Source organism: Cyprinodon tularosa, unplaced genomic scaffold (genome assembly GCF_016077235.1).
Source record: "Cyprinodon tularosa strain WSP-4 unplaced genomic scaffold, ASM1607723v1 ctg31, whole genome shotgun sequence".
NCBI classification, from domain to species: domain Eukaryota; kingdom Metazoa; phylum Chordata; class Actinopteri; order Cyprinodontiformes; family Cyprinodontidae; genus Cyprinodon; species Cyprinodon tularosa.
The window spans coordinates 3,281,947-3,308,396 of record NW_024039019.1 but is presented as its reverse complement, the minus strand read 5'-3'; the positions used below and the strand labels follow the sequence as shown (position 1 = coordinate 3,308,396).

General features: G+C 39.8%; 2 protein-coding genes across 6 annotated transcripts in view; both read left to right on the top strand.

Annotated features, from left to right (window-relative positions):
- The window catches only part of kcnip1b (Kv channel interacting protein 1 b), a 37,205-nt gene extending 21,881 nt beyond the window's left edge, over window positions 1–15,324 (top strand). For 2 of the 5 annotated variants that reach the window (XM_038292313.1, XM_038292314.1), the window contains 7 exons: window positions 3,519–3,643; window positions 3,749–3,818; window positions 3,900–3,970; window positions 5,784–5,891; window positions 5,973–6,077; window positions 13,095–13,157; window positions 13,574–15,324. In XM_038292313.1, coding sequence (XP_038148241.1) covers window positions 3,519–3,643; window positions 3,749–3,818; window positions 3,900–3,970; window positions 5,784–5,891; window positions 5,973–6,077; window positions 13,095–13,157; window positions 13,574–13,621 — 590 coding nt within the window. In that variant the 3' untranslated portion in view covers window positions 13,622–15,324. Of the gene's footprint in view, window positions 1–3,518; window positions 3,644–3,748; window positions 3,971–5,783; window positions 5,892–5,972; window positions 6,078–13,088; window positions 13,158–13,573 lie in introns of all 5 variants that reach the window. The other 3 variants (XM_038292311.1, XM_038292312.1, XR_005281426.1) reach the window with 2 other exon arrangements.
- Window positions 15,325–18,801: 3,477 nt separating this feature from the next.
- On the top strand, window positions 18,802–26,059 carry npm1a (nucleophosmin 1a). Its single transcript, XM_038292317.1, has 11 exons — window positions 18,802–18,958; window positions 20,028–20,107; window positions 23,750–23,869; window positions 23,940–24,033; window positions 24,154–24,272; window positions 24,355–24,413; window positions 24,703–24,754; window positions 24,835–24,915; window positions 25,013–25,117; window positions 25,236–25,310; window positions 25,814–26,059. Exons 1-11 carry the CDS (start codon window positions 18,910–18,912, stop codon window positions 25,862–25,864), a joined length of 885 nt encoding a protein of 294 aa, XP_038148245.1. The 5' UTR covers window positions 18,802–18,909; the 3' UTR covers window positions 25,865–26,059.
- Window positions 26,060–26,450: the final 391 nt, after the last annotated feature.

Here is a 26,450-nt window from a genome sequence, read left to right as displayed (position 1 = left end):
AGATTTCTCTAAAGGAGACAGACAGATTCCTGAGGATTTCAAAACCATGGTTTAAAACAAATAAACCCTTCATAATACATTTAAGATTTTTTTTTTGTTCATATCAAAAAGGCTAAATGGTTTTATTGTGATTTTCCTCTTCATCAAATAAACATGCTGTATTTCTATAATCTATAAAACATCATCCTTTATTGTAGCTGTAAAGACTACAGTGGGAATGAAAAAGCTATCCACTCAGCCCATAGTTAAATAAGAAAAAATAAATTGAAAAATAATCAAAGACACCTTTACCCTCATCCACACTGATTGATTGCACACTTCCATTAATTATTGAAATCTCTTTTTACACTCTTTATCGCTTTCTGGTTGGTAGAAGCTGTTTTGCTTTAATTGATTTGAGCTTAAAACTAGGGCTGCAACTTACGATGCAAATTGATTACCGGTAATCTGTTGATAATTTTTCCGATTAATCTATTAATAATCGGTAGCAAAAGGTTCCTTAAAGGAGACCTTTTGCTAAATTAAACCATTAAAGTGAAAATAAAGCTTTTCAACTTGAGGAGTGTTTTATAGAACATATTAACAGATGAAAAAGATTTTTATTGTTAATGCAAAATGTTACACCTTTTTTTTTTTTTTTTTTTTTTTTTACAATCTTGCTCATTACTGCTCTAAGTGGATTGCTCTGTCAGCTAAAGGCATATCTTAGAGTCTCTATAAACTAGTTAATCAATTCATAAATTAGTTGACGATTATTTGAATAGTTGATTAATCACGATTAATTTGATTAATTGTTTCAGGCCGGGTTAAAGCAGAGCATCACCTTGCCCATAATGATTTTATAGAGACAGAAAGATTGTATTTGAGTCAATGAGTCAATGCAATCAACTGGTTTTCCTTAGATAGAAAACCTTGCATCAATTTGACTGTATGATCTGGTTGAACTGTAAAGTGCCTTGAGATGACATGTGTTGTGAATTTGGCGCTATATAAATAAACTGAATTGAATTGAATTGAATTGTTAGAACAAATTTATTTATTGTCATGGGAATTTGACATTTAAAGTATTCCTTTAATTTATACATATATCTTCTATCTGAAAGCAGTAGTTAAATATTTTGGCAACCCATCCACCCAGCGCTAACTGAATCTGATAAAGGATCCATTTAAGGGCTGGCAGACTAGGCCATGGAACTCATCACAAAATGTTTTAAGGAAAATTCAATAAAAGTACCATAGGAAAACTACAAAAAGTTAATCAAGTATTGCAAGAAGGGGTTGATTATTGTTATGCTAAATCTTTTTCTGATCATTATTGAAGAATCTTTATTCTATTATTTGTTTATTATTTATTTTATTCATTTATTTATTTACGTATTTTATAATTCCTTTTATTTTCCTGTGTTGACCTTTTTCGACTGTTTAATTGAATTTGCAAAATCTATTCCTCATTTACTATCAGAAACAACTCTACTGGTGGGATTACTTTATGTCCTGCATTGTTACTTAGAAACAACTGTGCTGGATGCACACTAAAATAGCTTTATTTGTATCTTCTTATTTGGTGTTAGAAAAAAGAATGATTATTTTGTTTTAAAAAATTACAAATCCTTTTTTCATTTATTGTTATATGTTTGCCTGATTATGTAATGCACTACCTCTGCAATAGACATGATGACAAAACCTGGAAAGTGTTTGCACGGTTCTGAAAAAATGCACTACCATTGGGAAATCTGAGCAAAGCTTATCACTAACACCATGACAGAATTGATATCCACCTCTAATTATCCCTATCCTGCAACCATAGAGCGCTTCCTTCCATTTTATGTTGTCAAGTAGCGGTTAAGAAAATAAATAAAGACTAATAACGAAATTCAGTTCCGCTAAATGAACACAGTTTCTGCTCAGTTTCAATATAATCAATATTTTTATAAGGGCATGAAGATGACCTTAATATTTGGCAAGGGTTTAAAATGCCTTCCTTTGATAAACCTTTTACTTGTATCTACCCCTCTGCGTTTCGTGTTTTGCTGTGTCCTCTCTGTCTCCTCATCTTTTATCAACCCCCCCTCACCCGCCTGTCTCCTTCCCCATTGCAGTAATTCAGCTGCCCTCTAATCAACACCCCGACCTGTTTCCTTTTCACACCCCCGTTGCATTTCATCTGTCTCAAGTGCCATAAACCAAAGCCCCCCTGACTCATAGGTGCATTAACACCCTTGTTGTTTTGTTAGGTTGTCATATAATGCAATCTCCATGACAACAAGAAGCTCTAGAATAGCTAAAGATATGGAGAACATGAAGGTCGTTAGATGAGTAAAGTAGTTTTTTTTATTCCCAGCATCATAATTTTGTTTCCAATATCTTTTTTCTTTTCTTTAAAGCACATATATTTGGTTGATAAATAAAAAAGAAATCACAAATTAAAAGTGATGACTTTCTTTTTATAGAATCTTTCCCCCTTTGTTATTAATGTATAATAATTGCTAATACTTTATACAGTCCTCGTTTTCCCCATAACAGAGCTTTTAGTTTTTTTCTGTGACATTTAACAAACATGCAGCATACAAACATCACTTATAGTCAGAGTTCTTCTTTATTTTTCGTCCTCTCCTCTCTTTAACTAAAATGATAATGGAAGAAGTACTGATTTTGTGTCCTTCAAATTACTGTTATGTATTTGGCCAGTTGATTTGGTTCATTGCACAATGATTTTAGTTTGAGATGCTATGTATTGTGTTTCTCACCACTAACCAACTTAAAATCAACAACATACATCTGCCTTTATTTTTATTTTACACAATGTAATTCATAGTGAATACCTTGGAGGCTGCATTGTCCTGCTACTTCCCACAAACCATAAATATGCCTGGTTTCCTCATATTGGATTGATGGATTTACAATAGACTGATCTTAGTTGATTAAAAGCCTTGCCTAATTTTAGATCGGATGTACTGAGGGTGTGACATATAAAACATTATTAGAGTATTTTATCTAAGTTTAAGGACATCCAACGTTTGGGTTTTGGTTGTAAAAATAATCCTTTGAAAACTGTCAACATTTAACATCCTCGCTATTTTCTCAACTGATCTGCTTCTGTGTTTGTGAATTCATCTGAGATCCCGATTGTGCTCATCCCTGGATGTTTGGCTGTGAGTGCTGACCTCTATCCAGAGAAGGCGACAGTGACAAACAGGACCCCACTGCACCGGCCTCTCCTCACATCATTACCCACCATCCATCTCCAGCACACCCGATACTGAGCACCATGTTCCCATTAATAAAGCGCTTCAGCTCCTGTGGGGGCAATCTGATTTCTCATGTGCAAGCAGCTCATGTTAAATCCTTTTTCTTCCCTTTGTCTTCATCTTTGCTGCTTTACTTCCCATTTGTTTTCCTCCACCACCATTAGCACAGTTTTTGCAGCTTCATCAAATTTCTGAAGCTTTTTGCCAACATCACATTTTAAAGCTTTGCAAGTTATTTTTGTGTTTGTGTTTTCTTTCACTTTGCTGCAGATAATGCCGATGATGAGCTTGAGATGACAACGGTGTGTCACAGGCCAGAGGGTCTTGAGCAATTGGAAGCCCAAACTAACTTCACCAAGCAGGAGCTGCAGATTCTCTATCGTGGCTTCAAGAATGTATTTGCACATTATCACTTGTTCTCCCACATCACTGCTGTACTCCATAATGTATTCTTCCAGCAAAAAGCCGATTAACATTATTGAATGTTATTTTTCCCAAAGGAATGCCCCAGCGGAGTCGTAAATGAGGAGACTTTCAAGCACATTTATGCACAGTTTTTCCCTCATGGAGGTAAAAATTTGCTGTTTTCTGTTTTTTGTCCTGCTTTTAATGTACTGGGGGCTTTATGCATTGACATTGTTGTTGTTGCAGATGCAAGCATGTACGCACATTATCTTTTCAACGCTTTCGACACGACAAACAATGGATCCATTAAGTTTAAGGTAAAATCTGAACTGCAAGCACTTATAATATGGCCTATTTAGTAAGTTCATTGCTACACATGTTTATACAGAAACAGTTCCCTCGCCAAGTGAAATCTGCCTATCTCTCTTTCATCATGCAGAACCCACCAATTATTTTCTTGCTAGTTGAATGGTTGAGTTGATTTTTTTTTTTTTTACTTCTGATTAGGTATTTAGAAAAATCTTATTAGGTCTCAATAAAAAAACCTTTGGTACCCATGTAAAGGTAGCATATAGGCAGTTTTTGTTTATTTAAAGGAGCAGTATGCACATTTTTACCACTTGGTGCCCTGTTGAGCTTCGTCTGTAGACCAAAGCAATGGTATGTTCTCATACAACTTTCTGTCATGCTAAATAACATGACGCAATAGGTAATTTGGTTATGCTACCGTAATTAAAATTTCTGCTACTATTAGTATGAATGAAGAAACTATTGATTTCTCCTGTATAATTCAGACTGACAACACATTATTTTGCTTGTCAAATAACCCTATAATCCCTTTATTGCATTGTATTGCTTTTTTTTGTATGTTTTTTGTATTTATTTTGATATGCAATGAGAAACTCAAGTTGCTGCTGTTTCTGTAACGACTCAGCATAGCTGGACTACACAGAATACACAGCAAAGACAAATTTCACAACTAGAATGAAAAATCCCCAAAATTCTAAGCACCAGTTATCTGTTTTAATTTTAGATTACTTGTTAAAAATAAAATGCCCTGAATGTACATGTGGATCTCTATAGGCAGCTGACAAGCCCATCAGGCTGCATTACGTGTTAGCAAGGCTACTGGTATTAACACCGGCCTGGCTACGTAATCAAGAGCCTGGAGAACAACAAGAACAAAATATACATTTAGCTCTTCACAAAACAATTTGCACTGGTCCTCTTATATAAAACAATGACATCTTGCTCATAATGCAGATGTTACATGTCTGTTTTTCCTGAGACCCTGAATCTCTCTGGGCTTAGAAAAGTATTTTCCGCAACACCAATGTTTAAAACCTCTTATGTCCTGACCTGAATTTTTGAAAAAAAAAAATGAAAAAATTTCAGGAAAAGACCAAATCAGAGATAAGAAGTTCTCAAAAGTTTTGTTTTTCTTGTTTGCTTGTGTTGGTAATGTTTGTCAGACTGGGTAGGCTCCTTTAGGATCATTCATTTATCCAGTTAGCTGTTATGTTTCTGAAATATGTGTACAGTAGGGTTTTAATTAGCTAGCAATAAAACTTTAATCTATTTTTTCAGTTCAAAAAAATCCCTCTAAATTATATTTATTTTCGTCTTTAAAAATAATGGGTTTTTTTTTTTTTTTTTTTTTGGTAATTTATGTTTAAATAGTAAAATGACATTTTAATGGTGTTGCCTTCTTTAATATCTCCAAATTGGGAATTTTTTTTTGGGTAAATAATAAAAAGTATATATATGTTTGCCTGGGAACATTTTGTAAAGAAAATTAATGGTTAAAGACCAGTCTTAAAAATAGCACCACCTATTGATAGGTGGTGCTATTTTTTCTTTTCTTTTTTTTTGAGTAGCAATGTACAAGCTCCAAGTGACGCATCCAATTGTTTTCATTTTAATTAAAAGAGAAATAAAAAAAGAAGTAAATATAAAATACTTTCATAATCTATGCTTTCATGGATAGTCCAGAAAATGTTGCTTCTTTGCGGCTGCATAATCTAAACCTTTGTGGGCTTGGACCCATAATAAAACATGTAAAAATACATTTTTCTTTGGTTTGGTGCATTTATGCTGCATTTCTTCTGTGTTCCCTGTTCCTGTTGGCAGGATTTTGTGATGGGGCTATCCATTCTGCTGAGGGGAACCCTGAGGGAAAAGCTGGAGTGGACGTTTCATCTTTACGACATCAACAGAGATGGATACATAAACAGGGAGGTGAGACTTTACAGTTTTAACAGGGTTGTTATTGTTATCTGAAATGCTGCTCTTAACATGGCATTTATTGTGTTCATGCAGGAAATGACAGAGATTGTAAGGGCCATTTATGACATGATGGGCAAGTACACCTATCCAGCGCTAAAGGGAGACGTCCCACAGCAGCATGTGGATGCCTTTTTTCAGGTTCATATCTAGCACACATCACAAACTGGTGCATTTAGGCTTGAAATGAATGTCAAAAGGATTTGTTCAGATGGCTGTAGTATGAGAAAAGGCTTTATATTTTACAAAATGAGAGGGATATATCGTTTATTCTGTAGGTGAGGTTAGACTAATGGAACAAGTATGGTTTTTAGCGAAAATTGGTTAGCTTAAATTTACACGAAATGAAGCTTAAGCATGAATTCAATCTGGAAGACTCACATCAGCTTCACCTGAACCACCTGCAATGTCCCTCATTCAGTTCTGTTATTTTAGTTCAGTTATTTTCCTATATTTTAATCATGTAAAGCACTTTGCATTATCTTTCTACTGAATTGTGCTATACAAATAAATTTGCCTTGCCTTGCCTTGCCTATGAAGCCAATTGTTATTCAAGATCCCCTTCATTTAGCTCCTGGCCCAGCTTCTCTCTCCCACATGCAAGCAAACACCCCATTCCCCCCCAATCAATAACTTTTTATGAGCTAAAATTGTAAACATCAGACAGGCTAAGCAAAGCCTAAGTTCAATATAATCTTCTATGTTAAAACCGAGAAGTAAATGTCAGCCTGAAAAAGCAATGAGACAAGGCATCTATATAGATTTCCAGTTTTATTTGGGAAGAACGTGCTTCCTGCTTTCTGCTTATTTGACAAGCTTTCTGGGTTAGATCTGTAACATCTGTGTGTTACCCACAAGTTTATTCTTTGCACTAGTTATAATGTTAAATATTTTCTTGACAGTTCTTCACATTAGTAAGTTTTATTGCAACCTTAAATTACCTCTAAATATCTGTCATGTTCGGCTGAACGTATTTAGCCCACATGCAGAACACACACGGCAACAGGGATCAGTTAACTGTTTATTGATAGAGAGAAAATGGAAGCAACGGAGTCGACGGGGAAGCCACAGCACCGGGACCCGTTCGACTTCTGAAAGAAGAAGTAGGTGATTAGCCGGAAAGGGCGATCAGGCAAAAATGAACAGAGGAACGTGAGCTTACCACCGGACGCAGCAACCTAACCGGGGGAGGACGGAGCGGACTCAGGCTCTGATCGATGGAGCTGGTGGCGGGTGTCTCAGTGACAGGTGAGGCTCGGGCTTGAGGGTGACAGAGCTGCGCTGACTTAACAATGATCCGGGGCAGCAGGAGAAACCAGAGTGGCTCGAAGCACCTTGCTTTGAGCCAGGAGAAATGGAGGACCCTGTGGGAACTCAGACCCTGGAGTCAGCACGAGTGGGACCCTCTGAAAGGCGATCGAGAGGTAACCTGGGGAACACAGAGGTTTGGGTTAACGAGGGAAGTCAGAACTCAGTAGAGAGACTGTGGCCTTAGTCGTACCACTACGGTTAACACTCTGGCGTCCTCCTGCTGTCTGGATGCTGCTCTTATAGTGCGATCAGACGCAGCTCAACCAGCCACAGGTGTGAGCGCCCTGCCCACCCGTCAACTGCAAACACCTGCGGAGAAAGCAGAACCGGCAGAAACTGCATGGCCCTGTCGGCTGAGTCCTGACACCACCCCCCCCTCAATGGTCGCCACCCGGCGACCTCGAGGAAGAGGAGAGGAAAGAGTCCACCAACGACCTGTCAGGGAGGGAGGAACCAGAAACCCAGGAACGTTCCTCCGGACCGCAGCCCACCCAGTCGACGAGGTATTGATACCCTCTACCACGCCGACGGGAGGCCACGACCCTTTGGACCTGACGTCCCAGGTGGTCGAGGGTGGGTGGAGGGGGTTCGGCCGGAGGGCAAAACGGGCTAGAGAGGACAGGCTTGATTTGGGAGACATGGAAGGTAGGGTGGGTCCTGGAATGGGACGGGAGACGGAGGCGGACGGTCGTCGGGCTGAGGACGGAGACAATCTCATAGGGGCCAGTGAAACGTGGTAATAACTTCCGATGGGAAGATCTGGACGGGAGGTTTCGAGTAGATAACCAGACCCGCTGACCGGGGTGATAGGAGGGAGCAGGGACTCGCCTGCGGTCAGCAAACCGGCGGTTCAGCTCAGAGGTCCGGTTCAGGGCTTGGATGGTCTGGGTCCAGACCCTTTTGCATCGGTGGATGTGGTGGGCAACGGAAGGTACAGCTATTTCCTTATGGTCGTCGGGAAACAGAGGTGGTTGGTAGCCCAGAGAAGCTTCGAAGGGGGAGATGCCAGTCGCAGTGGAGACATGACTGTTATGAGCGTACTCCACCCAGGGAAGGAACTGACACCAGTCGGAGGGATTGGTGGAGGTTAGACAGCGGAGAGCGGTCTCCAGCTCCTGGTTGAGCCGCTCAGTCTGACCGTTGGTCTGCGGATGGTAGCCAGAGGTAAGAGAGTACCGGGCACCAAGGGCCACGGCAAACTCCTTCCACACACGTGAGGTGAACTGTGGACCACGGTCAGACAGAACGTCCAGCGGGATCCCATGCTGGCGGAAAACATGCTTCACCAGGAGCTGGGCCGTCTGAAAAGCAGAGGGGAGTTTTCTGAGGGGAATAAGGTGGCAGGCCTTAGAGAAACGATCAGTCACAGTGAGAATAGTGGTCATACCTTGGGAGGATGGTAGGCCGGTGACAAAGTCTAGGGCTATGTGGGACCATGGCCGCTCAGGGACTGGCAGGGGCTGGAGCAAGCCTGCAGGGGGTCTGTTTGATGGCTTGTTCTGTGCACAAACTGGGCAGGCTAGGACGAACTGTTTAACATCCTTGGGTAAGTCGGGCCACCAGAACCGCCGGGAAATGAACTTGATAGTTCGGAGGATTCCAGGATGGGCCGATAACTTTTCAGAGTGGGCCCACTGGATGAGGCGGGGCCGAACGGAGGAGGGGACGTAGGTGCGGTTAGGTGGGCCATTACCTGGGTCCGGGTCAGCAGGCAGAGCTTGGGAAATGAAGTCCAGAATCTCCCACTGGAGGGCCCCAAAGGTGCAGGTCGGAGGTAGGATGGGAGAGGGCTCCTTAACTGAGTCGTGGGGGGCGTACAGGCGGGACAGAGCATCAGGTTTTAGATTCTTGGAACCAGGTCGGTAGGAGATACTTAAATTAAAACGGGAAAAGAATAGGGACCAACGGGCTTGCCTGGGATTGAGTCGTTTAGCTGTTTGGAGATAAGCTAGATTCTTATGATCTGTCCATATTTGTACTGGCTGCTCAGACCCCTCCAGCCAGTGGCGCCACTCCTCCAGGGCCAATTTTATGGCCAGGAGCTCCCTGTCGCCGACGTCGTAGTTGCGTTCAGCGGGGGACAGACGACGGGAGAAGAAGGCGCATGGGTGCATCTTCTGATCCAGTCCCGAGCACTGAGACAACACAGCTCCAACACCAGTGTCGGAAGCATCTATTTCGACAATGAACTGTTTGGAGGGGTCTGGATGAACGAGAATGGGGGCCTTGGAAAACCTGTCCTTAAGGTCACGGAAAGCTGAGTCGGCCTCTGTGTTCCACCTGAACGAAGTCTTCACGGACGTGAGGGCGTGAAGGGGGGCGGCGATCTGACTGTACCCACGGATAAAGCGGCGATAAAAGTTAGCGAAACCTAAAAACCGCTGCAGCTCTCTTCTGTTCTCTGGTTCAGGCCACTCGAGAACAGCCCTGATCTTTTCAGGGTCAGACCGGACACGCCCCCCTTCCAGGATGAGACCAAGGAAGGTGACAGAGGGTTTGTGGAACTCGCACTTTTCTGCTTTCACAAAAAGCCGATTCTCCAGAAGGCGCTGAAGAACGAGGCGGACATGGTGTCTGTGTTCAGAGAGGGTTCGTGAATAAATGAGTATATCATCCAGGTAGACAAAAACGAAGAGGTTTAGGAAATCACGGAGGACATCGTTCACAAGGGATTGGAAGACCGCTGGAGCATTGCTGAGCCCAAAAGGCATTACCAGGTATTCAAAATGGCCCAAGGGTGTCTTGAAGGCCGTTTTCCACTCGTCCTCCCGGCGGATCCGGACCAGGTGGTAAGCATTACGCAGATCTAATTTAGAAAAGACCGTAGCGGACTGGACCGGTTCAAGAGCGGAGGAAAGGAGAGGAAGGGGGTACCTGTTCTTTACCGTTATAGCATTTATCCCACGGTAGTCTATGCACGGGCGAAGGGAGCCATCCTTCTTCGCAACAAAAAAGAACCCAGCCCCGAGGGGGGAAGACGAGGGTCTAATCAGCCCAGCTGCTAGTGACTCCTTAATGTATTTCTCCAAAGCCTGTCGCTCGGCCTGAGAAATGTTATACAGGCGACTGGCTGGGAGCGGGGCGCCCGGCAGGAGGTTGATTGCGCAATCGTAGGGTCGGTGCGGTGGCAAAGAGCAGGCCTGGGACTTGCTAAAAACCAACTTGAGGTCGTGATACGACTCTGGAACGAGTCTTAACATTTCTGGATCAACCTCAGCAGAAGGCTGGACTGTGATCGGGCTGGCGGGTTCCGCCGACAGCAGGCAGCTGGAATGGCATTTAATCGACCAGGCTTCGATGCGCCGGTCAGCCCAGTTAATGTTTGGGTTGTGTTGCTGTAACCAAGAATAACCCAACACCAGAGGAGCCTGCTTAACAGGAAAAACCAAGAAGGAGATCTGCTCCCTGTGATTTCCTGAAACCACGAGCTCAAGGGGCTTAGTACGGTGGGTTATCTGAGGGAGAGCCCCTCCATCTAAGGCAGAGACCTGGAGAGGGGTGCACAGGGGCACAGTTTCGAGCTGGGAGCGTTGAACGAAAGAACAGTCTATTAAATTAAAGTCGCACCCTGAATCAACCAGAGCGGAAAACTTAAAGGTTTCACGGGAAGAAATTAAAGCGGCGCGTAAGCACAGACGCGGAGGAGCAGGGGCTGACAGCTTAACTTGGTCCGACGGTCTCCCTGCTACAGCCGGCGGACCCGGTCTTTTGACCGCTCAGGGCAGTCGCCAATAAAATGATTCGGGGAAGCACAATAAATACATAATTTGGCAGCTATACGCTGCTGCCTCTCCTCGGGGGTGAGCCGTAACCGGCCCAACTGCATGGGCTCAGGAGGAGAAGGAGGACGCGCTGCGGGCCGACCGGGAATAGGATCAGGTGGAGAAGACGGGAGGGATCTCTCAGCTCGTCCCCTAAACCTTCCCCTTAGACGGTTATCTAATCTAACCGCAAGGGAGATGAACTCATTTAGAGAGGCGGGCACCTCTAGACGGGCTAATTCATCCTTTAGTGGCTCGTCTAGAGCCTGAAAAAACACAGTCTTAAGCACGCGCTCTTCCCAGCCAGCTGCAGCCGCAAGAGTTCTAAACTCAATTGCGAAGTCTGCAACGCGCTTTCCCCGCTGCCTGAGGGCGAGGAGGCGTCGGGAATCAGTCGTCTCATCCGACTCGGCAGCGAAAACCATCTTGAATTCTGTTATGAATTCACTAAATGAGCAGCGGAATCTTCTGCAGTCTGGAAAACGGGATTCCGCCCATCTGAGGGCTCTCCCGGTGAGAAGGCGCAAAATAAAGGCTATTTTGGAGTCGTCATGGGGAAAAGAGCGTGGACTACGATTTAAAGCCAGGGAGCATTGGAAGAGAAAACCAGAACAATCTACACTGTCCCCGGAGAATTTCTCAGGACTGGGAGAAAAAGTCTCAGGGACAGGTGAAAACGAATCAGCTGGCGCTGGACCGGGGGCGGGGTCAGGCTGTGCAGAGGCTGCAGGCTGAGCGCTTGCACTCAGTAAACCTGTCAGCTGATTGAGCTGGGCGGCTACGCCCTGCAGCTGATTCTGAACGGCTAGAACAGTGGACTCTAATCCCCGAATCTGATCCTGCTGGGCATTTAACGCCCTGCCGAATGTGTCCGCTGGGTCTGTCTGGCCAGAGTGTTCTTCTGTCATGTTCGGCTGAACGTATTTAGCCCACATGCAGAACACACACGGCAACAGGGATCAGTTAACTGTTTATTGATAGAGAGAAAATGGAAGCAACGGAGTCGACGGGGAAGCCACAGCACCGGGACCCGTTCGACTTCTGAAAGGAGAAGTAGGTGATTAGCCGGAAAGGGCGATCAGGCAAAAATGAACAGAGGAACGTGAGCTTACCACCGGACGCAGCAACCTAACCGGGGGAGGACGGAGCGGACTCAGGCTCTGATCGATGGAGCTGGTGGCGGGTGTCTCAGTGACAGGTGAGGCTCGGGCTTGAGGGTGACAGAGCTGCGCTGACTTAACAATGATCCGGGGCAGCAGGAGAAACCAGAGTGGCTCGAAGCACCTTGCTTTGAGCCAGGAGAAAGGGAGGACCCTGTCGGAACTCAGACCCTGGAGTCAGCACGAGTGGGACCCTCTGAAAGGCGATCGAAAGGTAACCTGGGGAACACAGAGGTTTGGGTTAACGAGGGAAGTCAGAACTCAGTAGAGAGACTGTGGCCTTAGTCGTACCACTACGGTTAACACTCTGGCGTCCTCCTTCTTCTTCTTCTTCTTCTTGTTTTATTGGCGACTTGCAACCAAATGGAGCATTATCGCCACCTACTTGTTCTTATTTATATTTCCTTAAATCCTTAGGTTTAGTCCAGTTTGTTGAAGATAAGATGACATGATTTTAAGTACTGTCTTTCTGGATTTATTTGAGAAGATATTTTTAATGTCCAGTTGTTTGATTCCTTCATGTTCCAGTCCTTTCCTTAAATCTATTCTTTGACTTGCATATTTAATACACTCAAACAGCACATGTTCTATGGTTTCTGGTTGACTACACATGTCACATTTTCCTGTTGGATGCTTCTTAATAACATGCAGTGATGCATTTAGCCTCGTGAGGCCTAACCTAATTCTACTAAACATCCCCTGTTCTCTCCTGCTCTTCCCAAGAGGCTCTTCTTCTCCCACCTCTGGCGTCCTCCTGCTGTCTGGATGCTGCTCTTATAGTGCGATCAGACGCAGCTCAACCAGCCACAGGTGTGAGCGCCCTGCCCACCCGTCAACTGCAAACACCTGCGGAGAAAGCAGAACCGGCAGAAACTGCATGGCCCTGTCGACTGAGTCCTGACAATATCGTTTTTGTTTCCTTTCAGAAAATGGATAAGAACAAAGACGGAGTGGTGACCTTGGAGGAGTTTATCTTGGCCTGTCAAGAGGTCTGTATTTCCCATAATCTGTGTGATGTATAACAAACAAAATAACACAGCATAGAAATGTCACTACTTCTCTTTTATCTAATCAACATGCATATTTCACAGAGGTGACACAAGGAAAACTTTTGAGAGAAAATAATCCTTAGATTGACTACCAATTTATTTAAAAGAATGTTCTGTTATTTTGCAACTTATTTTGAATCTTAAATTGCAATACAGAATTTAAAGAGAAGTTTTGTAAAAGCTTAAAATAATCAGCTTAATTTAAGGATAACATGTAAAAAACAGAAGCTTTGTGCTGCAGTGGCATAAACTAGAGTTTGTTGACTGTCAATTCTGCTGGACAATGAGATTTACAGACATGCTGCAGGAAAAAAACTTCAGAGTGACTCAACGCTTCATCTTCTATCTCCCCACAGGATGAAAACATGATGAGATCCATGCAGCTGTTTGAAAACGTCATGTAGAACGAGTCGAAATGAAGTTGAAAGAAACAAGGCAAATCAGAGGGCTTTGTGTGAATGTGTGTGTATGTGGGTGCACATGTGCAGCCCAATCCTGCCTCTCCTACCGTTCCTGCTCCCACCAGCTGAGCTCTGGATACAGCCAGAGCTTCCTGTGATGACACTAATGAAGGGACTGGAGTCAAATAGCCTCAGCCTTCCCGCAGAGTTTGGCCACACAGAAAAGTGATTAATGTGACAGGGCTTGAGCTCTGTCACAAAGATTGGTCTTTTATAGATGAAGATGCTCCAACATTTCAAGGATGCCAACGACCTTTGAGGAAAAAATGCCTTCCAGAGGTGGACCTATTTTTTTGCTGTTGTTGTTTGGTAATTTCCACCCACATTTACCCGCATGTGTTTAAAGGAACTTTTTTTACTTCCCTAGATATGGTAGATGTCGCCTAGAAATGTGGCCATAAGGACATCTGCGTGTATTGACTCATCTCTCCGGTGTTCAGATGGATTTAAAATGTCATTTGCAAGATTTCCCGATTCAGTGTTCCTTGTACATTTCTGTTGACTTGGCTACTGCTCAGATTCAGAAGTCTGTCTTATGCTCGTTGTTAATCTGTGTGCTACTTGTATAACGGGGTTGAAATATCTGAAGGCTTTATTTTATATATATATATATATATATATATATATATATATATATATATATATATATATATATATATATATATATATCCTACATGCTGAGTGTGTTGATGTGCCTGTCTTTTATATTTCCAAAGACTTGTTATCAAAAATGTTACATTTATTTATTTTATAGTACAATTATGCAGTACTGTGAAAAGAAATAAATATATTTCCAGTGTTGATAAATGTTTAAGAGATATGTCGCATATTAGAGAAGGTATTATATTTAAGGATAGTTCAGATGTTTTGAATTGAAGTTGTAACAAAGGGTGATACACTGGCAATATTTCATCTGCTGTGAGAATAATCATACAATGCTAGAGCTAAAAGCTAGTCTTGTAGCAGCCTACTTCAGTTTTTTTTTTTTTATCATGTTTTTCACACAAAAAAATGTCATAAGTGGGAAATTACCTTGATGTGTAAATATTCATGGTTATCTAGAAATACCCAACCAATAGAAATGTAGCTAAAGTAAAGAAGATTTAGGAAATATCTTTCAGATAAACAGAATTGTTTGAGGCAGTCTATTTCAGTCTCATTCCCTCTTGCACTACCCAATAACTTAAGCCACCAGAATGATCTAATTGGATTTATTTACAAAAGTGTTTGAAAGAAACCTCAAAGGGCCTGAACTATCCCTGTGATATCCTGGTTACAGAGGGAAGTGTTTGCTTTATAGTGGCTAACTGGTTTTTACTCAGTCCATGTAATTATCAACATGTGATGCTGACCTGACAATAGTTTTACACCTAAAGTTCTGAGAGAACATAGCATCTTGTGTTTCCTTTAGTTTCTGTTAATTTTGGTGTCTTTAAAGATAATAGAAAACTCACAGAGGTACAGTATTTTTAAATTAATGAAATATAAACGCTTTCCTTTTGAAATCATTGAAGCAGCTGTTTAGTGTGTGCTTCATTGGTGTGAATTCTCAGTTCCCACTGTATAGTACCATTTAATGACAATGAGTTTCAATAAAGAGGGTGATTCATTTAAAGCCATAACAATAAATATCAAAGTAATTTGAATGTGCTGTGTTTTACTTCACTTCACTTCATCCACATGGGAGTTCTTTTTTTTCTAAATACATGCTAAAAAAATATCATACTATGCACATTATTGTGTTGGACAGAAGAATATGCAGTGCTCTGCAAAACATTAAACAATGAATAAATGATGAGCACTTATCAGAGAGAAATGCTGAATAAATGCTAGAACCAATTTTAAAATCGAGCTTTCCTCTCCGTGTTAAACTTTGTGAACTCATAAAATTGATTGCAGCACATTTTGTCTGCTGTACGGTGCCTCCCAGACCTCTTAACACTCCTGACAAAGACTTACAACGCATTTATAATAGATGGTTGCTTTGAAAAACGTACTATTGCAGTTGTGCAGCAGCGAGGTTGAGGAATTATTTTCCTCTACTAACCATCCACCTAAGTGTTTGCGTTGGAAGGATAAACATGTCACAGTTTTGATATTTTGAGCTGTTTGCTATTTCCTAACTTAATACAATTAACACACATCTCTCTCTGACTTCCCGTATTTTCCGCTTTAAAACTTCGACACAGAGAAATTGGCCATGACCTAAGTAAAACAGAAATATATTTTTTTATGAGCTTTGCTAGACCTAGAAGGGTATGAAATATACTACAAAGATATTAAAGAGTACAGGTATATATATTTGTAAATAAATATGAAAAGATAACAAAAAAATTGTTGTATATTCTCAATTAACCTTTATGATTTTTTTACAAGGGTCACATGGGTCAAATACTCTTTAGTAAAACAATAGTGTCTAAAATGTATATAGACAAAAGGCCGCCTTGGCAGTGTTAGGCCAAGTTTGATGGAATAAATGTACTCAAAGGCATATATTACTGCAATATTATAGCATTTCAATCATTTTTAGGATCCTTTACAAAATATATAAATCAGTCTATAGTGCAAACAGGAAATGGAGCTTTAACCAAGCCCTGGCTTATTAAAAATACCTACATACTGTACAGTTTACTCTGTGGTTAGAAAATGTTTTAAAGAAAACATGAAGCTAAAGAAGTTTTAACCTGAACAATAGGAGATGTAGAGCAAAAGAAACAACACAAAATGAACAACTGTACTTTCCCTGAGCAAAAAAAAAAAAGCTTTATATAAGTATTTTGAAAGGTAAATTTCATTCTAATATTATTATTTGCATCATTGTTATTATTGTGGTTATTGTTTACTGTTAAATATAATTTTATATTAAGTAATGAATAGTTTTTTTCTGCTCAATCAGGATAAAACATTTATACCATTAGAGAGCGAAACTCACATCCCAACTTCAAATAGGCGATAAATCCTCCTGAAGAAGTCAGAAATTTAGGCCTCATATTTCATTGAATTTCAAGCGTCACATGGCAAATGTAACAATAAAGGTATTTTAATATCTGACAAACATTGTAACTGTTGCTTTTCTATTTCAATACAGACATTTGTGATTAATCGATTATTGAAATAATCGTCAAATAATTTTGGAATCGATTAATAGTTAACTCCCTTTAGCTGACCCACTTAGAGCAAATATCTGCCTTAACAGTTTTAAAGCACATTATGTTCTACTTAACCATATTCAATTATCATATCTGGAATGGTTTTATGACTCTAAAGAATGGATCTACTGTATTTGCACAGATACTTATTGCATGAACAAGATTAATAAAAGAATGTATATATTTTTGTGTAAACTGCTATGAAATTATGAAGTATAATTTAACTAGATTGAGTATTAAACAAATCAAAAGTTGCTTACAGCTGAGCAAAAGTCAGTCTGCAATATACATTTGCAGCACAGAAGAATAAACTTAACTTTATCAAATATGAAATACAGTAGAGAAAATAAAAATGCATCCATGCATAAAAAGACTATGATTAGGACAAACGAGGTTGAAGGAAACGTCACGTCTTGAATAAACATCGCTGTCAGATGTGATTGTGAAATGGATTTGAAATCAATCATAATTATTTGTGAAAAATACAGGCTGAGTAGAGAAAAACAAGGATTAAGGTGGTGTGGTTTGGAAACCTAACAGTGAGCTAAGTATTAGTTAAATATGGAATGATAAATAGAGCATTTATAATATATTTTAGGAAAAGGGTTTATTTACAAAAATATAAATTATGCTAGTTAAAGATTTTGGATCACACTCCGTTACAATCGGTGGTGAGGCACTTCTTTTGTTGTTTGCCAACAGCCAAAAAAAAAAAAAAAAATAACATAAGAATTAAACCACTCTCATGCCATTTGATAAATTTGAAACGATCATCATGAAAGTGATCCAGTTAAAGTATTGTAAACTTGTTGTGAAAGAGGAGAAAAATAGTTTTGGATGGGTGGGAGATAAAAGAGCAAAAATATTTAAAGTATAGAATTAAGAGTCTAGCTCAACAGTTCTGTGGCCTTTAAGAATAACAGGATCATTGAATCATATCCGTGTGGATAGATCACTGACAGATGAATCAAAGGAGCCTAAAACAGAAGCAACTGGAATAGTAGTAGTGATTCCTAAATTATCAATTAAGATTTCAAATAGAACATTAAGTATATATGGAATAGAATTATACTCTATCGCTGTGGCTGTAGAGCGGATAGAACTGGGACATTGATTATTTGTAGTGCTTTGTTGCCTGATTTTTCAAGCGTCACAAAGTCACAAAGCACAAATAACCACCAGAGCACCCTGAATAAAACAAGAATATAGTATTTATACATACATATATATCTATATATAGACAGATATATATATATATATATATATATATATATATATATATATATATATATATATATATATATATATATATATATATATATATATATATATATATATATATATATATATATATATATATATATATATATGTATATATATATAATTATATATATATACATATATATATATATTAGATATTGAGATACAAAAACCACTATCTAAATCTGAGGTTAGCAGTATAGTGTTTAAGGTAAAAAGTAGTGGAGGAGAAGGTAATGGGATATCTTTATATGGAATACAACCATCTGTTGAGAGTACAAGAAATAGAGGAATGAACAGGAGGGAAAAGGTAGTGATTGGAGGTATAAGAACAGGTAATTTTCTCCTGAATGGCACCCTTTTTAAGATGGAGGAACATCTCACTGGGTTGTGTAATGGCTGTAGTAGTATTGAAAGGATTAGATCATGGTATTATTTGGTGCATTCGATATGAAATTCAAAGTAAATGTTTAAGATTTTTTTTTCTGGGAAGCTGACGTTTAAAGATACTGCGGCACAGTAGAATAATAAAGTAGGGAAAAGAAAGATAAGTGAAGTACAACTGGTCCCTTGAGAATTTAATGGTTATGTAATTAATATAAAATCCACACGATGGCAGTAAGGCAACACGCGATGGATTCACGCTCCCGTTAAAAACCAAAGAAGAAGAATGAGAAGTATTCTCATGTCCGATTGGTGGTGGTGTTGCGCTCTTTGTTGTTTCATACAGCGGAGAGGAAGAAGCAGAACCCACGTTGGTTAAATCCTTCCATTCCAGCTCTTTCAGCACAGGCAGACAGTCGGTCATTTCCATCCGCAAAAATGAACGGCGTAAACGACGAGCCAATGGCACCACAAACATTTCTTTACGGTGAGACACTATTTAAAAGCATAACTTTTGTTTGCTTGTTAGGTGTCGTTTGCTGTATGAATGAAAAGCAGGTTGTACTAACAACTAGGCCAGTTTTGTAGTTATACGCTCCTCCTATGGTCTTTCAGATATATTTAGCTTAAAACGGTGAGATGTTTTCATACGTCAAAACCTTCTTTTAGTGAAGTATTCGGCAATGAAGCAAAGTCTTGTTCGATTCTTGGGGTACAACCGGGTTTCGGCAGCAGGCTTCCACGCACGTGCTTTTTGTAGTCAACATGGCGGCGCCCATGTTTTTATAACGTTCTTCAAATTAAAAGTATGTTGAACATAAAACTAAGCAGATGCTTTCTCGTTTAAAACACGGTTTAAACGTTTAGTGCATGTTTACGGAGAACCAAAGATTAAGTGAACATTTTTCCAGAAAAGAGGTAGAAAGCGACACAACGTGGCTTCCCACGTTCACATCTGGGACCCCAGCCTCTATGCAAACCATAGAAGCTACTAACTAATGTCTTAGGGACAATTAAATCGATTTACTTCTGTTCTATTTTTGACATGTAAATTGTTTTTATTGAAAGAAAGAAAGAGAAGGAATTCGTATATGCCTCTAAGCCCTTTTATGTCATGTCTTAAACTGAAGATCAAAAGTCAATTTTAATATTTATATTGATAATTATGATTCATTCGTTACATAGTTTTTTTTTTTTTTTTTATCACCTCACCTTTTTATAATCCCTCTTAAAAATAGTTTTCACAGATTTGCTTCATGGAACCAGGAGGTGGAGAATAACCTAGATTGTAAAGACATAGTGAAATTATAACCATCAGAAAGACTTTTAGTTATTTTGATCAACTTTCCTTCACGTGGCTCATCAGTAGTGATTACCATGGACCCTAGAGCTCCCTCCTGTGTTAAGCTTTAACCTAACATGTGAAATTCGAGCTATTTCTTTGTTGGGGAGGGGTGTTGATCAGGAGCCTGAGGCTGGGACTGATCTTTGCCTTTTTTTTCTTTTGTTAGCAAAATTTTGACAAGCCTTTTATTTTTTATATTTTTTTTTAACAGGGTGTGTTCTGCAAGCTGGCAAGGAGGTGGTCTTTAATCCTGAGGATGACGACTTTGAGCACCAACTAGATCTAAGGATGGTGAGTGGCATGAATTACAGAGGTTTGAGCAAAGTTTAAGCTAGCCAATTGGTTTTGCGTTGCTTTTTTGTTTTTCCAACCTCAATGTTCATAAAAGAATTAGAAAAGTTGCACAATCTTTGTCCTATCCTAAAATCTTTTTACTAGGAATAAAACACTTTAGATGTTCAATGATAAGTGTTTCCACAAAACAGGCTTTCATTGGAGGCGGCCAGACTTTCGCTTTTTTTTTTTTTTTTTTTTTTTTTTACATTTCCATACCAGGGTTTCCGTGGGTCATTAAACATCATTAAATGGGATTATTTTGGGCATTTAAAAATAATTGGCATTTGCATATGTGTGTGTGTGTATATGTATGTATATATATATATATATATATTAGGGGTGGAACGGTTCACAAAATCCACGTTTCAGTTCAATTCACGGTTTTCGGTTCGATTCGGTATATGTTGATTGTTTGAACCAAACGAAACGCACGCGAATCGAACCGAGACAGTCGAACCGAAAGGTTCGGACGGTTTTCATAAATCGTCCCATCCCATATATATATATATATATAGCGCAATATAGTTGCGCAGAACTGCTTTCGGGTGATCGTCAAGTCGTATGTTCGGAAAAGAAGCTCAAACCGGAGAAGAGGCTGTAGAATGGGGGAAATGTTAATTTCAACAAAAGTGGCTGGAAATCGAGGAATTGCAGCCTGCCGACAGTGAAGATGAAGGAATTGGCTCTGTATACAGGTGCTGGTCATAAAATTAGAATATCATGAAAAAGTAGATTGATTTCAGTAATTCCATTTAAAAAGTGAAACTTGTATATTATATTCATACATTACATACAAACTCATATATTTCAGATGTTTATTTTGTTTAATTTTGATGATTACAAATGACAACAAATGAAAATCTCAAATTCATCATATCAGAAAATTAGAATATTGTGAAAAGGTTCAAAATTGATGGCCCCTGGTGCCACACTCTAATCAGCTAATTAACTCAAACCACCTGCAAAAGCCTTTAAATGGTCTTTCAGTCTAGTTCTATAGGCTACACAATCATGGGGAAGACTGCTGACTTGACAGTTGTCCAAAAGACGACCATCGACACCTTGCACAAGGAGGGCAAGACACAAAAGGTCATCGCTAAAGAGGCTGGCTGTTCACAGAGCTCAGTGTCCAAGCACATTAATAGAGAGGCGAAGGGAAGGAAAAGATGTGGTCGAAAAAAGTGTACAAGCAAGAGAGATAACCGCACCCTGGAGAGGATTGTGAAACAAAACCCATTCAAAAATGTGGGGGAGATTCACAAAGAGTGGACTGCAGCTGGAGTGAGTGCTTCAAGAACCACCACACACAGACGTATGAAAGACATGGGTTTCTGCTGTCGCATTCCTTGTGTCAAGCCACTCTTGAACCACAGACAGCGTCAGAAGCGTCTTGCCTGGGCTAAAGAGAAACAGGACTGGACTGCTGGTGAGTGGTCCAAAGTCATGTTCTCTGATGAAAGTAAATTTTGCATTTCCTATGGAAATCAAGGTCCCAGAGTCTGGAGGAAAAGAAGAGAGGCACTTCATCCACGTTGCTTGAAGTCCAGTGTAAAGTTTCCACAGTCAGTGATGGTTTGGGGTGCCATGTCATCTGCTGGTGTTGGTCCATTGTGTTTTCTGAGGTCCAGGGTCAACGCAGCCACATACCAGGAAGTTTTAGAGCACTTCATGCTTCCTGCAGCTGACCAACTTTTTGGAGATGCAGATTTCATTTTCCAACAGGACTTGGCACCTGCACACAGTGCCAAAGCTACCAGTACCTGGTTGAAGGACCATGGTATCCCTGTTCTTAATTGGCCAGCAAACTCTCCTGACCTTAAACCCATAGAAAATCTATGGGGTATTGTGAAGAAGAAGATGCAATACACCAGACCCAACAATTCAGAAGAGCTAAAAGCCACTATTAGAGCAACCTGGGCTATCATAACACCTGAGCAGTGCCACAGACTGATCGACTCCATGCCACGCCGCATTGCTGCAGTAATACAGGCCAAAGGAGGCCCAACTAAATACTGAGTGCTGTACATGCTCATACTTTTCATGTTCATACTTTTCAGTTGGCCAACATTTCTATAAATCCTTTGTTTTTATTGGTCTTCAGTAATATTCTAATTTTCTGATATGATGAATTTGAGATTTTCATTTGTTGTCATTTGTAATCATCAAAATTAAACAAAATAAACATCTGAAATATATGAGTTTGTATGTAATGTATGAATATAATATACAAGTTTCACTTTTTAAATGGAATTACTGAAATCAATCTACTTTTTCATGATATTCTAATTTTATGACCAGCACCTGTATATGAGAGTAATGGGTACTTGTGGCATTAAAATAATTTTTGGAGAATGGAGAATTTTTATAGTGTTCATTATGAGGGTGATGGGGCTTAAATGTAACATTCAAAGCCCAGAATTAAGACTCTCCTTGACCTAAACTTAGTGAAATACAGGCATTTATTGCAGATGTAAATCAACAACATGCATCTCTCATAGATATTAAACTGTTGGTCTGTAGCTTCAGTGCAGGTTTAAATGCTGGTTTAAGGAATTAGAACGTTGTACCAGTTCATAGAGTAATCGCGTAGCTCTAATTTAATTAATACTTGTAGACAAAACTTGAACAGCGTGCAATCCTTCTGCAGCAATAGCTCAGTTGTAACCAGATATGCATTATGTAGCTGGCAGCATCCAGACGGTGGAATCTATTGATTGTTGCAAGGTCACAGGACGAATGTCGTTGGCTGGAAAAGGTAGCACTAAGACTTTTTTTTTTTGGTCAGTCAATTTTTTGACTTGTTGATGTGCAAGTTATTTAATTTTTTCATTGCAGGGACACAAGTTTTAAATCTTCATGTGATAAAACAGATTTATTAACATAAAGACTGACATCGGGATTAATGAAATCTTTAACATGATGTTTTAGATATATCTACGAAATGAAATAAGAAAAGTTTGGGTCTTGTATGTTGGAAATGTGATGCTAGTCCTGCTCTTCTGAATAAAATCTTTGCATTTTCAGCTGGTTACTGCAGAACTGTTGAGAATGGAATGAAACTCTAAAGCAGACAGCCCTCCAGTTCATTGGGGCAGATGAAAACTCCTTGTCTAAAAGTTTTATTCAGCACCTGATATGGTGCCCATTAACAATCTAAAAGCACATCTTCTGTTTGTGTGCCTTAGATGCATAACTGTTTCTGTGGTTTGGAGCCAAAGATTCAGAAGTGTTAAAACAGGACTGATCCATGAGGATTGAAAGCTTGTAAAATATATTCCATTGTTATTTATTAACTATTGCTCAATGTATTTGGACAAATTAGTATAGTTGGTCATTAATTATACCTTTATGTTGCAAAAAATTGTGTGTTCAGAGTTTGAATGAGTGTTAGGCTAAAAGAAACTATTGTCAGATAGTGAGATAAAATGCTGACAACTTTACAGGAGGCTTACCTTAAGCTGTATTGTTCTTGGAAAAAAGTCTCTAACAGGTTGCTGGGAAATCGTTGGTTTATCTTTGCAGACCCGAGCCAAAAATCAAATTAAAGTCTCCATCTTTGTAATCTTCATAAACTCACTTTCCCTCTTACCCCTGCAGGCATGTGTTGACCCAAGCACAAAAGATGAGCTTCAGGTGGTGGAGGTAGAAGGACAGAATTCAGAGGAAGAACAAGTTAAAGCAACACTAGCTTCACTTAAGCCATCTACCCTGCCGAGTGTAAGTAGACATTCTTTTTGTTGGATACATTTTTCCTGTATTTGTTGACTGAATTGGTGGTGGTCAACAGGTGTGCCTTGGTGGGTTCACAATCACACCCCCAGCAGTGTTTCGTCTCAAGGCGGGGTCAGGTCCCGTCCACATCAGTGGACAGCACCTTATCAGTGAGTATTTTTCACATCTGTTCGTTAAAGTAAACGTTACTTGGTCCAGAATGAAATACTTAGTGTAGTATTTAGGAGTTGAAATTGACTCATGGTTATTTACTGAATATTTTCCAAAAGTGATGGGGGGTGATGAGAGTTTTGGTGAAGACAGTGAAGAAGAAGAAGAGGAGGAGGTAGAGGAAGATGTTAAAGTCTCAAAGAAAAGACCCGCCACATCCCCTGCTACAAAGTCCCAGGTAGGTTTCATTTAATAAATGTTCCCAAATGTCTGTTTGAAATTTGCTTTTTAATCAACAAAAACGCATCTGATCTTTACAGAAGAAAAGGAAAATGGAGGAGGAAGAGGAGGATGATGACGAGGAGGATGAGGCTGAAGAGTGAGTATCAAAACTGTTCAGTAATGCCTGACTTTACAAAATCTCCTTTGAGTGGTTTGATCATTTCAAGTGAACTCGGGAATAATTAAGTGGGTTATTTTTGATTAGTCAAGGTCTGGAATATAAGTGTTTTACCATAGCAAGAGGTAAAGACTACCAAGATCGAGATTCAGTGTTTGTTGCAAACAAATATATGTATAAATATATATATTTTTTTGTCTTATTTGTTTTTGTGCAAAACCACTTTAGTTGTTAATCATTGTCTGTCAATTTGTTTTTTTTCCTTAAGGGATGATGATGATGCAGAAGAGGAGAGTGAAGCTGAAGAGTCTCCTGTTAAGGCAAGCAGAGGTTTAGAAGTTGTGTATGTGTGGTGGGGTGGTTAATTGTGCTCATTCTAATATAAGTCTGTTTCTCACAGGCTAAGCCAACCCCAACCAAACAAAAAGGCAAGGCTCAGAACGGCAAGAACTCTGCACCGAGCACACCTGCCTCCAAGCAGGTTAGATGACTCACAAATTATTAAGAGAGTCAACAAGAGCATTGAGCATAATTTTTCCAAGGTTATGGCTAACGTTTGTTTTGTTTTACTGGAGCAGACCCCAAAAGGAAAAGGTGAGAAGACTCCTAAGACTCCAGCAACACCCAAACTGAATCTGACCATCCCAGAGATTAAAGCCAAAATAATGGAGGCCATGAAGAAGGTTGGTGTTTAAAAAAAAAAAAAAAAAAAAGATACTTATTTAAGATTGATTAGATGAGATGACCAGAGAACGAATGTCCCTTTACTGATTGATGCCTTTGGTCTTTTGCCTTTTTTAGGGAGTCTCACTACCTAAAGCCCAACCCAAGTTTGAGAACTTTGTGAAGAATTGCCACAAAGTGACAGACCCCAAGGTAAAACTTATTCACAACTGAAACCATTTTTCCATGAAGTGCACATTATTTAAAGATTTGTTTTACACATAAGAGCCTTTCAAAGCATGAGACAACATGGCGGTGAAGATTCTTAGTCATTCAGGTCATAGTCATTCCAAAAAGGTTAAAAAACAAACCAATGGACTTTGTTTTCCAAGCTTGAAGTTTTGCTTCCCATTCCAAAATATCTGGAGTAGCATTGAGTTCCAGGCTTTATAGAGTAGTTCTTCCCTGGATGGGAAGCAAAAAGTCTTCAAACTTGGGGAAAACAAAGTCCAGTGTTTTTAGGTTTTTTTTTTTTTTTTTGGCATGAAACAAGTTTTACACTTTATGCTATTTGTTGTTTGGGCCACATGGGGGCGCTGTTGCCACATTATTTTATTGATCACATTTAGTCCACAGAGCTCTTGTACAAAGTTTACCCTGGGGTTGTTTCGTGGGTGTGGCTCTTCATGGTGACTTAATTTTGTTTTTCTCTCTAGGTTGTTGCAGAGCTGTGGAAGTGGCGACAGACGGTGAAGGAGGAAAAGTAATTGGCTCTGTAGTTTTAACAATTTTATGAATTATTTTTTCCCCATACCCTCTCTCATGCTCTGTACGTCCAAGTCTTTGCCACAGTTTTCCATGAAGTCACCCTGCCTTCCTGAATGTAGAGATTATGGTGGCGATGAGCTGCTGGCGTGTTGTATCACTTCTCCTTTACATGAATAAACCTGTTTGTTAAATAATCCGGAGTCTTTTCAGAAATTATTTTGGATGAAAATTGCTGCATTGAAAGGACATTTTTATGCATTTTTTGTTTGTAGTTAAGATTTATTTGATCTAAATTAGAAGCTGTAAAAAGCACATTACATCAGACTAGATTGATCATTTGTCGGCTGCAATGTTGTTAAAATATAAGTTCCATCAGCTCATGATCACAATAAGCCAGATTTTTTTTTTCTTTATGTCCAAGTTGTTCGTTTTACCGTCCAATTAACCCCCCCCCCCTTTTTTTTTTTCATTTTTTTTTTAACAAGTTGAATACAATAAAGTGTCCGCTGCATTTCAGCTCAGAGATCCCCTGTCTGCTCTAAAACCGACAGCTCGTAGGCCAAAGGTTGTGTCACTTTAGGTGTT